This window comes from Lonchura striata, chromosome 1 (assembly GCF_050655825.1).
Source record: "Lonchura striata isolate lonStrDom1 chromosome 1, ASM5065582v1, whole genome shotgun sequence".
Lineage (NCBI taxonomy): Eukaryota > Metazoa > Chordata > Aves > Passeriformes > Estrildidae > Lonchura > Lonchura striata.
The window spans coordinates 118,746,931-118,760,643 of NC_140703.1; the positions used below are offsets into that span (position 1 = coordinate 118,746,931).

The 13,713-nt window shown below is 56.3% G+C and overlaps 1 protein-coding gene across 1 annotated transcript; it reads right to left on the reverse strand.

Moving 5' to 3' along the window:
• Nucleotides 1-1,451: 1,451 nt before the first annotated feature.
• LOC110474932 (olfactory receptor 52B2-like) lies at nucleotides 1,452-6,846 on the reverse strand. The gene is made up of 2 exons (XM_085588018.1): nucleotides 6,684-6,846; nucleotides 1,452-5,144 (listed from the first exon to the last, which is right to left on the reverse strand). The coding sequence occupies exon 2, from the start codon at nucleotides 5,136-5,138 to the stop codon at nucleotides 4,200-4,202; it is 939 nt and encodes a 312-aa protein (XP_085444144.1). The 5' UTR covers nucleotides 5,139-5,144; nucleotides 6,684-6,846; the 3' UTR covers nucleotides 1,452-4,199.
• Nucleotides 6,847-13,713: the final 6,867 nt, after the last annotated feature.

The window sequence follows — 13,713 nt, forward strand, 5'->3', positions numbered from 1 at the left end:
GGGCAGGGCTGGGATGGAATTCCCAGAGCAGCTGGGGCTGCCCCTGGGTCCCTGGCAGTGCCCAAGGCCAGGTTGGACACTGGGGCTGGAGCAGCCTGGGACAGTGGAGATGTTCCTGCCATGGCAGGGGGGGCACTGGGTGGGATTTGAGATCCCTCCCAACCCAAACCATCCTGGCATTCTGTGTTGCCTCAAAAGAATGCAAGAGGGTCTGTTTCAATGTGTGTTCACTCTCTCTGCACCTGGGCTGGGAGGTTCAGTGAGGTCCATTCCATGGAAGCCAGTGGAATGAAAGGCTTGGCCCCTAAAGTCCATCAAACACCACAGAAAATCCTGTCTGAAATGTGAAATCCAGCACATCCTTAACTGCTGAGCTCCAGGCTCAGAGGGGAAATCTCTCAAGCTCTTGCTTCCAGCTCAGCCAAATTGGTGTTGAAATGAAGGACACGTGGCTGCTTCCCTTGCCCGGCCTCTGTGGGGTCAGCAGTGAAACCTTCTCGGTCAGACTGAGGCATCACAGCACCACAGAATCATGGAGTTACTGATGGATGTCTGTCGCTACTGGACACGAAATGAGCACACAGAAGCTTGGTGAGTTCAAGAGGGAAAAAGCAAATTTTATTTCTGACCTTGCAATATATAGAATTCCAAAAGTGACAGTGGATTGAAGGCTGAAATTGCCACCTCTCCATCCACACTGGTCAAACCAACAGCCCATCAATTCTCTCCTCCCACAAAGAAGAATGCAAAACAATCATTATGTACATGAACAGGGAGTGAGAAACTCCAGTAGAAATATTAAACATTATCAGAAGGCTAAAGAAGTTTAATGAGAACTTTAAAACTTTCAAAAGAACCATAAAAGAAAACTTAACACTTTTAAAAATCAGGGCAACAGACGTCAGAATATCTGGCACTGAGTCCAGCCCTTCCCCAGCACTGCCAAGGCCACCATGTCCCCAGGTGCCACCCGCACAGGGCTGTGAAATGCCCCCAGGGATGTGACCTCAGCCTGTGCCAGGGCTGAGCAGCCCGTTCAGTGATGAAATTGTGCCTAACAGCCAGGCTAAACCTCCTGTGGCACAGCTTGAGGCTGCTGGCCCTCGTCCTCGCTGCCCAGGAGGAGGGAGCAGCCCCTGGCCAGCCTGTTCTGCTGTTGTGCTCTTGCTGTCCCTGCGTGTCCTGGAGGGGAGCTGGGCTGGGACCCCGGCTCCGCCTGCCTCGGGCTGATGCAAACCTGGCTCGGGTTAGACCTGGCCCAGCGCTGCAGGCAGGACGCTCACAGGCTGCACCAAGGAGTGAACTGAGGGGCAGCTGCAGCTAGGGAGCCACCACGGAAATCATTTCTACTGAACTACTACAGAAATCATTTCTACTAAACTACTACAGAAATCATTTCTACTAAAGTACTACAGAAATAATTTCTACTAAACTACTACGGAAATATTTCTACTAAAGTACTACAGAAAATATTTCTACTAAACTACTACAGAAATAATTTCTACTAAAAAGTACTACAGAAATTATTTCTGCTAAAAAGTACTACAGAAATTATTTCTGCTAAAAAGTACTACAGAAATCATTTCTACTAAACTACTACAGGAAACATTTCTACTCAACTACTACAGAAATTATTTCTACCAAAGTACTACAGGAAATATTTCTACTAAACTACTACAGGAAATATTTCTACTAGACTCCTACAGGTGCGATGGAAATGGGCCGGCGTGAACCTGCTGCAGCACCCTGGTGCCGTTCTGGCCCACCTGGGTGCCCCTGGGGACAGGGGCACTCCTGCCCAGCCTCCGGGGCATGCTGCTTGCCAGGGACGTGCTGGGCTGGCAGCGAGAGCAGCAGCTCAATTAACGGGTTGTTGATTGGCAAGGTGCTGTTCGCTCAACTCCCACACCCAGGGAATCTCTCCTTCCTTCTCAAGGGGCGACACTGCCCCAGGGCAGAGCTCCAGCAAAACATCAGGGTTCGACACACACACAAAGATTTATTGCACTTCATGGGCACAGAGGAGAGCTCCAGTGCAACTCAAACCCAAATGCAGGGTTCACAGAACCAGAGAAGGGCTGGGGGTGGAAGGGACTGTAGAGATCCTCTCTGACCTAAAGCAACTCAAACGCCAGAAACCAAAGCAAAACTTAGGTTTGTTTCCTACCTCAGAACTCTACAGAATCAGTGATTCCTGGCAAAAAGAAATAATTGCACTGGCTCTGTTTTGCAGGAAAATGGTGAAATGCTGTAAATGTGCTGGGTTAGAATGTGGGAGCACCAGCCTCCTTCTCCCTGGCAGCTTTTCTGCTGTGCTGGAGCCCTTGTACAGAAATCCTTCAAGGTCAAGAGCCAGTTGAAACTTGACAGGCTTTGGACCTGAGATAGTTGGGTTTGTTTTTAAATCTGGAATATGTAACAAGACAAGGAATCACTCTCTGATTTCTTGCTTTGCACTGCAGCACCTTTCTCATTTTCAAGGCACTGTTTTGGTCACAGTGGTCCCCACCATGCACACGACTGCACCAGCAATTCCCCTGTCTTTAACCCTTTTATTTTGGGGGTGAAAATGAGGCACATCATGAGCATTGATCCCTGCACTGAGCCAGAGGGGTCAACCTGCTGAGGTCTCAAATTGCAACTGAGGGTCTAGAAAATGAGACTTTTACCATAAAAAAACTTAATCCATTTAGTTTCTAAGATGAGGCTTGATACACCTTAGGCAAATCACTAAACTCATTTTTGCTGCTCAAAATGAGAATAAATGCCACTCAAAATGGGAATAAATACTGCCTCTGTCCCTCTGCCTTCCCAAACTGGCAGGTCTGGGCACCCTGCAAAGCCTCTGGGTGTCCTGTTGGGTGACTGTGTGGGTGAATTCTGACTGGAACATTAAGCTGCTGCCATTAAATGAGTGATAAATTGATAACAAATTAAATACACGTTGCTGTAGAGAAAACAAGGGGTTGCACATGTGGCTGCCCCTGGAACTGGCCCTGGCTGAAGGCCCTGGAGGGCAGAGTCAGCCTGCTGGTGTCTCACAGCCAGCCTGGAACAGGCAACCCGGGGCACACGTTCACTTATCATTTCCTCACAGAATAGCAATGCCATGTGTAACCTCCAAGCAACAAGAAATGAAGTCAAGCTACTGAAAGAAAGGTCTTGTGTTCCATCTCAGAATGGCATTAGATTTCTTTTTTGGCTGTTTTCAGAGAGAGTAACGTGCTCAGTCACATGGCTCACTGCACCAGAGCTGCAGCTCTGCTCTGGGGGACGTTGCTCTGATGCCTCCAGTTGCTGTTCCAAACTGATGCCCAGGAGATATTTTAGCTCCAGGGAAGCAGCTACTCTGCAGCAAGAGCATTTTTAGGATTTGATAACAATTTTTTCAATGCCACTCTGTGATTCTTCTGAGAAGGATTTTTCACTGGCATGTTTACTCAAAGTGAGGTCAGATGATGCAGTTAAGGAATAAAAACACCCCATGAATGCTGAAGTGCAGCACTTGGTTTTATTTCTGTATTACTCCTTTAGGAGATTTTTCAATACTATGAATTTTGATGAAGAATAAATCTCTAAGATGAATTTCATTATACATGTGTCATTCAGAAGAACACATTTATTATATGTCTTTCCACCTGAGTCCAGATTTATTGTCCCACCACAGTGGAATTCCACCTACCTCCTCCTTGTAGGGGATTTACATGGGAACTTCCAGCTGCATATGAGGGAAATTCCCTTTGCAGTGTGGGTGATCGAGCACTGGAAGAGCTGCCCAGGAGGTTGTGGGGTCTCCTTCTCTGGAGATGGCCAAAGCCACCTGGCTGTGATCCTGTGTCACCTGCTCTGGATGAGCCTGCGTGAGCGAGGATCAGGTGAGCTGATCTCTGGAGGTCCCTTCCCACCCCAGCTACTCCATGAGTCCGGGGCTCTGGGGTTTCCCAAAATTGGCACGCCTGGGGTAGGTTCTCCTTTCTTGGATCGCTCTCCTTCCGTTGCCAATCTGCCATCCTGATTTTTGCCTTTATCTTGCATTCTGCACAAACCTGGGGACGGCGATGTGAGCGTGTCGGGTGTTCTGTGCTTGCCTGGGGTAGCAGACTCGGGGTGCTGCCTGAAAGAGCTGAAAGGGAATTTGGGGTGGGGAGCCGGGCCCCATTTAGGCGTCCATCGCTTCGCTCTTGCCTCGGCTGGCGGCTCTAGGGGCGGACGAACACCTTCAGAACGGCGTCCCTGATCTGCTGCGTTCTCATGCCATACACCACGGGGTTCAGCAGCGGGGGGAACAGCACGTAGAGGTTGGCCAGCAGGATGCGGAGCTCGGGGGGGATGCTGCGGCCGAAGCGCTGCGTCAGGGCGGCGAAGACGACGGGCGCGTAGAACAGCAGCAGCACGCAGACGTGGGAGCCGCAGGTGTGCAGGGCCTTGCGGCGGGCGGGGCGGGACGGGAGCCCCGACAGCGCCCGGAGGATGAAGCCGTAGGAGACGGCGATGAGGGCCAGGTCCAGCAGCCCCACGCTGAAGGGCAGGGCGAGCCCGTACCAGACGTTGGCGGAGATGTCGGCGCAGGCCAGGCGGGCGATGCCCATGTGCTCGCAGTAGGTGTGCGGGACGACGGTGTGGCCGCAGAACGGCAGCCGCCTCAGCAGGAAGACGCAGGGGAAGATGACGCAGAAACCCCTCAGCAGAGCCGCCAGCCCCGTCTTGGCCACGGCGGACGGGGTCAGCACCGCCCCGTAGCGCAGCGGGAAGCAGACGGCAACAAAGCGGTCAAAGGCCATGGCCAGCAGGATCTTCGACTCCGCTATGGTGGTGAAGTGCAGGAAGAACATCTGGGTCAGGCAGGCGCCGAAGGAAATCTCCCTGGCTCGGAACCAGAAGAGAGCCAACATCTTGGGCACCACCGTGGTGGAGAGCGCGAGGTCGGCGACGGCCAGCATGGCCAGGAAGAGGTACATGGGCTGGTGGAGGCTGCGCTCCACCCAGATGGTGAGCAGCAGGACTCCATTGCTCAGCAGCGCTGCCACGTACGTGCAGCAGAACGGGATGGAGATCCAGACGTGCAGCTGCTCCATGCCCGGGATCCCCACCAGGATGAACGTGTCTGGGGTCAGGCTGCTCAGGTTGGACGAGGACATGTTCACCTGAAAGCAAAGCAGAAGATACTGCAGAACATTATTTTGGGGTGCTTGAGCTCTTCCAGCAGCACCAAACGCCTCGTGCGAGCTGCTGTGCTCTGCAGAGAGCCCCAGCCAGAGGCACAAAGGCAGGCTGCAAACCCCGGGGCCTGCACGTGCTGCAGGGTGTGCTTACACCCCGCTCCTGTGAAAACCAGCGTCCGGATCTCCTCCTCACTCGGTTCTAACACAACCGCTACACGCTTTTCCTCCAAGTGCTTCCACTTCAGGCAGTGACTGGAGACAGAACCAGCTCCTGTTCCACGAATACCGAAATATTTCTGTCTTCTCTGAGTCCAGAGGAGAAGGAAGAAATCGGGCAATGAGAGAGGAACGGCCAAGGGTTTGCAGGGTGAGCAAGATGTTCTTGGGCACTGAGAGTGGGCAGTTCTAGGGCCCCTGGGCTCAGCTAGGACAGAGATCAAAATTAACTCCAGGTTTGGAGTTGGCTGCCCATGGTCCTTGTCTCCAAACTTCTCTTTCCCTCCCCTCTCAGCTCTGAGACCCAATTCAATTTGCTTTGCAGCATTTTTCAGAGCAAATCTGGCAGAACTAAAATATAACCAGGCAGTTGGAAAGACCTTTGTGTCAGAAGAAAAACCTGTGGGAGATGCAATCCTCCCTCCAGCTAAAGGAAAGGAGGTGCTGCTGCCCTGGAGAGCCCTGAAAAGCCCCAGAGGCTGAATCAGACCCAAACACACAAACTAAGATGGAAAGTGACTGTTTTCAGCAACTTCTGCATTAATACTCAGGTCTTAAATCTCAAAACTCAATCCATAAGGAATTATCCATAACGCAGGAGGGAGTGGGGTGAGTGCTGAAAAGCTGTGATGTTGTTGCACACCAAAATATTGACTCTGTATATGAAAAAACAACTGTATCTTCAACAACAGATTGGATTCCCTGTTCACACTCAGTTTAATATCTAAAACATCCTGAACCAAGAAAGCATCCAGGGAAACACAATATGGCAGTGGATCATCTTTAAAAAATAAAATTAATCAAAATCATACTTGATTTTAAGATAATACTAATTATTATATAACAAAAACTACTATTCTCTAATAATACCAACAAATTTTGCAATTTTTTTAAAGTGGTTCAGTATAAATATTGCATCAAACAAAAACAGATGTGAGGTGTTAACAGAAAAGATATTACTAGTGCTGGGAGCTGGCAGCTGTGCTGCCATGCCAACAGCTCAGCCTCTGTGGCAAAATGCAAATATCAAACTGCAAATAAACAGGATCCAGCGGGAATCTCGGTGCACCCAGGAGCTCTGCACCAAAGGAGTCCCTCGGCTTTAGACCCCTTCCCGAATCCATCAGAGCCCTTCCTCCACGCTGTACCAGGACCTTTCCCCGTGACCCAGCCTCGCTGCAAGCTCGGTTCTCACACTTCTCAGGGCAGCTCCAAGGATGCAGCTCGCACCGCTCTGCCCAAGCCGCTCCTTGGATTCTCCTTCCCTAAACCCTTTTCCTTTTGCTCTCAGCTCGAAGCAGTTACCTAAAGCACGAGCTCCATCTGCCCCGGGATGCCGGGAAGCTCTGCGGGTTCTGGGGATCGCTGCGGGAGCGTTTGGTGCTGCAGAAAGGACAGAGAGGGGCAGAGAGGGGCAGAGAGGGGCAGAGAGGGGCTGGAGAGGGGCAGAGAGGGGCAGAGAGGGGCAGAGAGGGGCTGGAGAGGGGCTGGAGAGGGGCAGAGAGGGGCAGAGAGGGGCTGGAGAGGGGCAGAGAGGGGCAGAGAGGGGCTGGAGAGGGGCAGAGAGGGGCAGAGAGGGGCAGAGAGGGGCTGGAGAGGGGCAGAGAGGGGCAGAGAGGGGCTGGAGAGGGGCAGAGAGGGGCAGAGAGGGGCAGAGAGGGGCAGAGAGGGGCTGGAGAGGGGCTGGAGAGGGGCAGAGAGGGGCAGAGAGGGGCTGGAGAGGGGCAGAGAGGGGCAGAGAGGGGCTGGAGAGGGGCAGAGAGGGGCAGAGAGGGGCTGGAGAGGAGCTGGAGAGGGGCAGAGAGGGGCTGGAGAGGGGCTGGAGAGGGGCAGAGAGGGGCAGAGAGGGGCAGAGAGGGGCTGGAGAGGGGCAGAGAGGGGCTGGAGAGGGGCAGAGAGGGGCTGGAGAGGGGCAGAGAGGGGCAGAGAGGGGCTGGAGAGGGGCTGGAGAGGGGCAGAGAGGGGCTGGAGAGGAGCTGGAGAGGGGCAGAGAGGGGCTGGAGAGGGGCTGGAGAGGGGCTGAGGTGGGGCCGGCTCCCCCGGGTCCTGGCCCTGGGTTGGAGGTCAGGGCAGCGGACTGGGACGGGGACGGAGGGTTCCTGCGGATCCCGGGAATTCCCTCGGATTCTGGGGGTTCCTGCGGATTCCGGGGGGTTCCCTCGGATTCCGGCGCTTCCCGCGGATCCCGGGAATTCCCGCGGATCCCGGGGATTCTCCTCAGGACGGAATGGAACCGCAGGCGCGTTTCTCTTGCACGGAGGTCGCGTCCGCGGCTCCGGACGGGGGCGAGCGGCCGGTGCCGGGGCCGGTGGTGCAGCCCAGCCGGTGGCACCGGCCCCCGGGCATCACCCGCGCGTGGCTCCGCTGCCCGCTGCCCGCTGCCCGCCGCCTCCGGCCCGGGCCGCGGCTCTCAGGGACGCTTTGTGGCCGTCCCCGTCGCGGCGGCTCTCCGCTCAGCAGGGAGGGCTCTCCCCCGATTCCCGTTAAGTGAACTCGGCAGCTCCGCGCCAGCCTCTCGGCGCCGCGGAGATCCCCGCGGCCCCGAGTCCCCGAGGCGAGCGGCGCCGCGGCTCCCCGGCCGGGGGAGGAAGGGAGCGGCGGTCCCTCCGCGGGGTCCAGCGGCTGGGGACGCTCCCCGTCCCGCCCGGCAGCCCCGGCTCCCCGGTGCTCCCCGGCGCTCCCCGGGGCCTCCCCGCCCCTCGGTGCCCCGCACACCGGGACCTGCCGCTCGCCGCGGCTCCTGACGGCTCCGTGTGCCCCCAGCCCACCGAAGCCCCCCGTCCCGGGGACCCCCGGCACCGACGGACGGAGCCCGGGCCGGCGAGCAGCAGCGGCCGTGGGAAGACGGGCGGGCGGGAGGAGCGCGGCAAAGCGCTCGGCCACGGAGCTGCTCCATAAACAGCAGCCCCCGGGCTGAATGATTTCTGCTATGCAGATCGCTGTCGGTGATTAACTGGGTAGAAGGAATTTGGAAGTTTCCGAATTTCAAACTTGGAATATGCGGGAGGAGGTCTGTGGGCTCGGCTGCTCCAGGGGATGGGAGGGAGCTCGGGGCTCGGGGTCGCTCCTGGGATGACGGGAGCGGGGTGGCATCCCGGCCCGTGGGATGACAACGCCCTTCGGGGCGCCTCCCAAACCCGAGCCGCCCTGCCCCACGATCCCGTTCATGCCTGGACCCCGCGCCCTGGGTCAGCGGTGACCACCCCTCCCTGCAGCCCCCAGGGATCCCCCCGGGCCGGGGCTGGGACCCTCCCCTCTGCAGGCAGGATCTCCTGCAGGCCGGGTCATCCAGCACTCCCGCCACCAGCACTGGGGCTGTCACCTCCAGGGGACAAACACAGGCAGGTTTTGACCATAATAAAGCCAAAAACTGCACAAGAGCACTGGTGCCACTCAGCATCCAACAGCCCTAAGCCCCCAAGGCAGGAGGACCACCCTGCTAAGTCTTGGTGAGGACTGCAGGTACTGCAGGAACCATGGAATCACAACACCATGGAGCAAGGTGGGTTGGAAGGGACCTTCAAGTTCATCTCTTTCCAACCTCCTGACACCTCCCACTGTCCCAGGCTGCTCCAGCCCCAGTGGCCAGCCTGGCCTTGGGCACTGCCAGGGATCCAGGGCAGCCCCAGCTGCTCTGGGCACCTGTGCCAGGGCCTGCCCACCCTGCCAGGTGACAAAATCTGGCCTTCCTTTGTGCAAACCATTCCCTGTGTCCCATCACCCTCTGCTACTGTAAAAAATCACTCTCCACTTGGACTGCTAATCCAAGTAAACCCAAAATTCAGGTGATGCCTGTCTGTGTGGCACTCATGGCTGGCACAGGGGGCACAGGGAGCCCAGGGAGCTGCAGGATCGCTGCTGCAGCAGGATCAGTGAGCAGTTAGTGTTCTCCAGGGGGAACTCTGGGCTGAGGATAGCTGCTGTCCTGGCCAGGCTAGAAACGTGTGCCTGGAAGTGTCCAAGGCCGCTGCCTGTGCCAGGGAACATGGTTGGCCACTAAAGGCCAGCCACTGCACAAAGGAACAGATGGCCAAGGTTGGTTCCCAGGTCACCTCATCTGTGGGGAGAGCAGAACCAGGACATGGGAGATGGGGCTCAGGGGACCCCAGGACCATTTCCACCTGGGACAACCCCCTCACCCAGCTACTTGCAATCTGCCCTGGCCAAGTCCCCTGAAAAGCCCCAGGGACCCTCCCTTCCTGTTCCAGACCCTTCTTTCCTGGTTCAGCAAACCCCCCCATCCCGTTGTTTGCTTCAGGGATGTCAAACACCCTGGCAGTTCACATCCCAGCCAGCCTTTGGGTCCTCCCGGGGTTCTGCTGCCAGCCCTGCATCCCCACACCTGGGCTCACCCCCTCTCCTCTCACGGGCTCCCAGCAATGGCATCTTTTGGCAGCATCCATGTTCAATTCCCTGTTCCCAAAGCAGACAGCATCCAGCACCATCAGCAGAACAAATATTTACCCAGCTGAGAAAAAGTGTGTTTGTTTCAAAAGAAAACCAAAAGGAGGCAAATGTGTCTCAGCAACCCATGGTTCATTTTTTGTTTGTGTGCTGCAGAAAAAGTCTCCACCGTCCCCAGGTCACTGCTCAATTTCATCTGCAAAACCCACAAACCAATGATCACAGAGGGACCAGAGAAACCCAGCTGCAGAGGCAAACCGCTCCCTTTGTTTGGGCTCCTCTCACAGCTTTCAGGATATTTGACGCTGACGTCAACTTTCTAAATTAAAGAAGTTTTCTTTCCATCAGAAATCTCCTGATCAGCTCCCAGAGAGCCCAGCTCGAGTCTCGGACTTGTGGCCCAGACGGCTCCTGAGGGCCGTGGGTGGTGTCCATGCCCCGAGCGTGCCAGGGGCCAGTGCCCCCAAAGCCCAGCACGTGTTTGCAGCCCCAGAGCTGCTCTGAGCTGGGCAGAGCCCTGCCACGCATGCCTGGGACAGGACACCGATGCCAGGTCACTGCCTGTCCCCACATCGGCTCCTGTGTCCCCCTCCCTGCCACCACAGCCCTGCTGCTGCTGGGGACAGCAGTGGCAGCGTCCCCACCAGCCTGCCATCGCTGCTGGCCTGAGCTCTGCCTCCAGATCACTGAGGAGTGATGGGATGGCACAAGGAGAAAGTTTTAAACTAAAAAAAAGGCAGGTTTAGATGGAATACTGGGAATTAGGAATTGTTCTTTAAGAGGGTGGGCAGGCCCTGGCACAGGTGCCCAGAGCAGCTGGGGCTGCCCTGGATCCCTGGCAGTGCCCAAGGCCAGGTTGGACACTGGGGCTGGAGCAGCCTGGCACAGTGGGAGGTGTCCCTGCCATGGCAGGGGTGGCACTGGCTGGGCTTTGGGGTCCCTCCAAGCCAAACCATGCCATGGTTCTAAGGCAGAGCATGCCCAGTCCTCGAGGGGCTGTGGAGAAACCTCCCCAGTGTAACAGCCACAACTGCTGGCCCTGCAAGGGGCTGGGGGCCCGGAGAGGAGGCTCCCCTCGCCCAAGGGACACAGGTGACAGCAGCTGGGCAGTGCCACGGCCAGCTGCCAGCACTCCCTGCTCCAAACCTCCTGTGACTGAAAAGGACAAAAGCTCAGTGTCACAGGTCTGGGTTGTGCGTGGCCCAGCCTGGCCCGTGGCTCACAGCACAGAGCTGTGGGGTGGGACACCAGCCGGGGGGCTCGGGGCCCCTGCCCGTGCAGGGTCAGCCCAGGCCCGGGCTCGGCTGGCTGCAAGGAGGGAACGCTCCAGCTCGCCAGGACCCTGCCCTGGCTGGGATCAGACACACCCGTGCCAGCCGGACCAGCCCCGTGCCACCAGGCCAGCCCCCTGCGAGGGACACATGGGAGGGGGCGCCAGGGCACCCCCTCCTCACCCCAACAGGGGCCATGCCTTGTGGGGCTGCCCTGGAGCAGGGGCTGGGCAGAGCCACAGAACAAAGCAGGGATTTATTAAAGGATTTATTCAAGGATCTCCTCCATGGATCCACCTTGGGCAGCACCAGAGCCCAGCCAGGGCTGCACCCAAATGACCCAAAATGGTCCCAAAATGCACGAGCGCTCCCGGGGCTCTCCCTGGGATCAGTTCTGCTCCATTGGCACCTTGGAGTTCATTGTCCCATTCCAGCTCCAGCCCATCAGTCCCACCCTGCTTGTTTTCTCTCTCCAGCCCACGGGGTTTGTGCTCCTGGGCTGAGGTTTGGATCATTTGTCCTTGGTGCCCAGCTGGAGCAGGAATTGTTTTGTGTCCCTGCTGTGTGCACAGAGCTCAGCATCCCCTATATGAAGCTCAGACCCACACACTAAAGCAGCACAGAACCTGAAAAATATAAAAACTAAACCTGAGGCATCATTTCCCCCCTTTAGAGGCTCAACAAAGCCTTTACCTTGCCAAGTCTCTATTCTAAATATATACTAATAATGGGAATTTAATAACAGACAAGTATCTAACAATAGTAAACAAGTATCAATATAAACATCTAATAAAAAATAAAATCTGACAACAGATAAATATCTAACAGTAAATAAACATCTAATACTAGATAAATATCTAATAACAGTAAATATCTAACAGTAAATGTCAAATAAGAGCCTGTTTTCATCTTCTCCCCAGCTCAGTTTGCCTCCCTCCATCCCCACACCATTTCAAAATATAAGCATTGCCTGAAGAAAAAGAAAATTCACGCTTTGTTCCTGTTGCAGCTGGTAATCTACACTGTCCAGAGAGAGCTGGGATTCCGGGCAGGTGTTTCAGGCTCCTCCTTTGCGCTGATGCCAGAGAACCCTCCAGATGCTGCTCACAATCCAGGGATGTCTGTGACTCAAGGGTTTGCTCTCCTTGCCTCAGCAGCCCCGGGAAGGGCTGGGGCAGAAGGTATTTAACGCCATGAATGCTGACACAGATCTCAGGAGAAAGCTCCCCCCTCCCCACCCCAGCCCGGGGACAAGGACACACTGCTGAGGTCCAGGCAGCACCCACGGCTTATCGGGAGTCACCTGGTGGCCTCCCAACCCCAGCAGATGCTCCAGGAGCCTCTCCTGATTTCCAGAAGTTCTGGGACCAAAGTCTCAGTTTTCACAACAAGGAACTTCTAGGACCCCCCGCCCGTGCCCCCGAGTGACCCCGAGAAGCACCTGCAAGGGGCTTTGCCCTAAATTCTGTCCAGAGGGGCTGGGGAGCCCAGCAGGACAGCGGGGACCGAGCAGGGCTGTGTGTGCTGGGCAGGAGCAGAGCTGCCCTGGAGCCAGGAGCAAAGCTGTCCTGGAGGCAGGAGCAAACCTCTCCTGGACCCAGGAGCAGAGCTGTCCTGGAGGCAGGAGCAAAGCTGTCCTGGAGCCAGGAGCAAACCTTTCCTGCAGCCAGGAGCAAACCTTTCCTGCAGCCAGGAGCAAAGCTGCCCTGCAGCCAGGAGCAAATCCCTCCTGCAGCCAGGAGCAAAGCTGCCCTGCAGCCAGGAGCAAACCCCTCCTGCAGCCAGGAGCAAACCTTTCCTGCAGCGAGGAGCAAACCCCTCCTGCAGCCAGGAGCAAACCTCTCCTGGAGCCAGGAGCAAACCCCTCCTGGAGCCAGGAGCAAACCCCTCCTGGAGCCAGGAGCAAACCCCTCCTGCAGCCAGGAGCAAACCTTTCCTGCAGCCAGGAGAAAACCTCTCCTGGAGCCAGGAGCAAACCCCTCCTGCAGCCAGGAGCAAACCTCTCCTGCAGCCAGGAGCAAACCTTTCCTGCAGCCAGGAGCAAACCTCTCCTGGAGCCAGGAGCAAACCTCTCCTGGAGCCAGGAGCAAACCCCTCCTGCAGCCAGCACAGCTCCAGCCCTGCTGGTCCCCACCACATGCAGACCTGCTGCCCTGGGGGCTGCTGAGGTGTTTGGGGGCCAGCCCAGGGACACTGCCCGTGCTGCCACCGTGCCCCTGGCTGGCTGCAGGACAGGCTGGGACCCTCGCTGGGGCCAGCATCCCCCAGGGACCCCCACCTCCTTCCCTCAGAGCCCCGAGCTCCCCGGCCCCTCGCTGGAGCTGGGGCTGGGCCCCTCCTGGGGGGGCTGCGCTCCCCTCGATTAAATTAGCAAATGAGTGTCTCTGCATCAGCCAGAAACCTCATTAGCAACGATTTTAAACTTGTGTTTGCACAACTGATACCAATCACACAACATCAGAGCCAGCATCTGGCCACTCCCTGCAGGCCCTCTCCGGGAGCACACAGAAAATGAGACCTATATTGGAGAGAGGTTTTGCAGTTGGCCAAAGTCCACCAGCAGCTGCTTTACTTATGATTTATTAATTCGTTTGTGTGGCATAATGGGCTCTATATCACTATGTTGTGAATATAAATATACTCGGGTTGCATCAAGCCTT

Coding starts and splice junctions, on each gene's coding strand:
- LOC110474932 (XM_085588018.1), bottom strand. CDS start 5,138: ATGTCCTCGTCCAACCTGAGCAGCCTGACCCCAGACACGTTCATCCTG.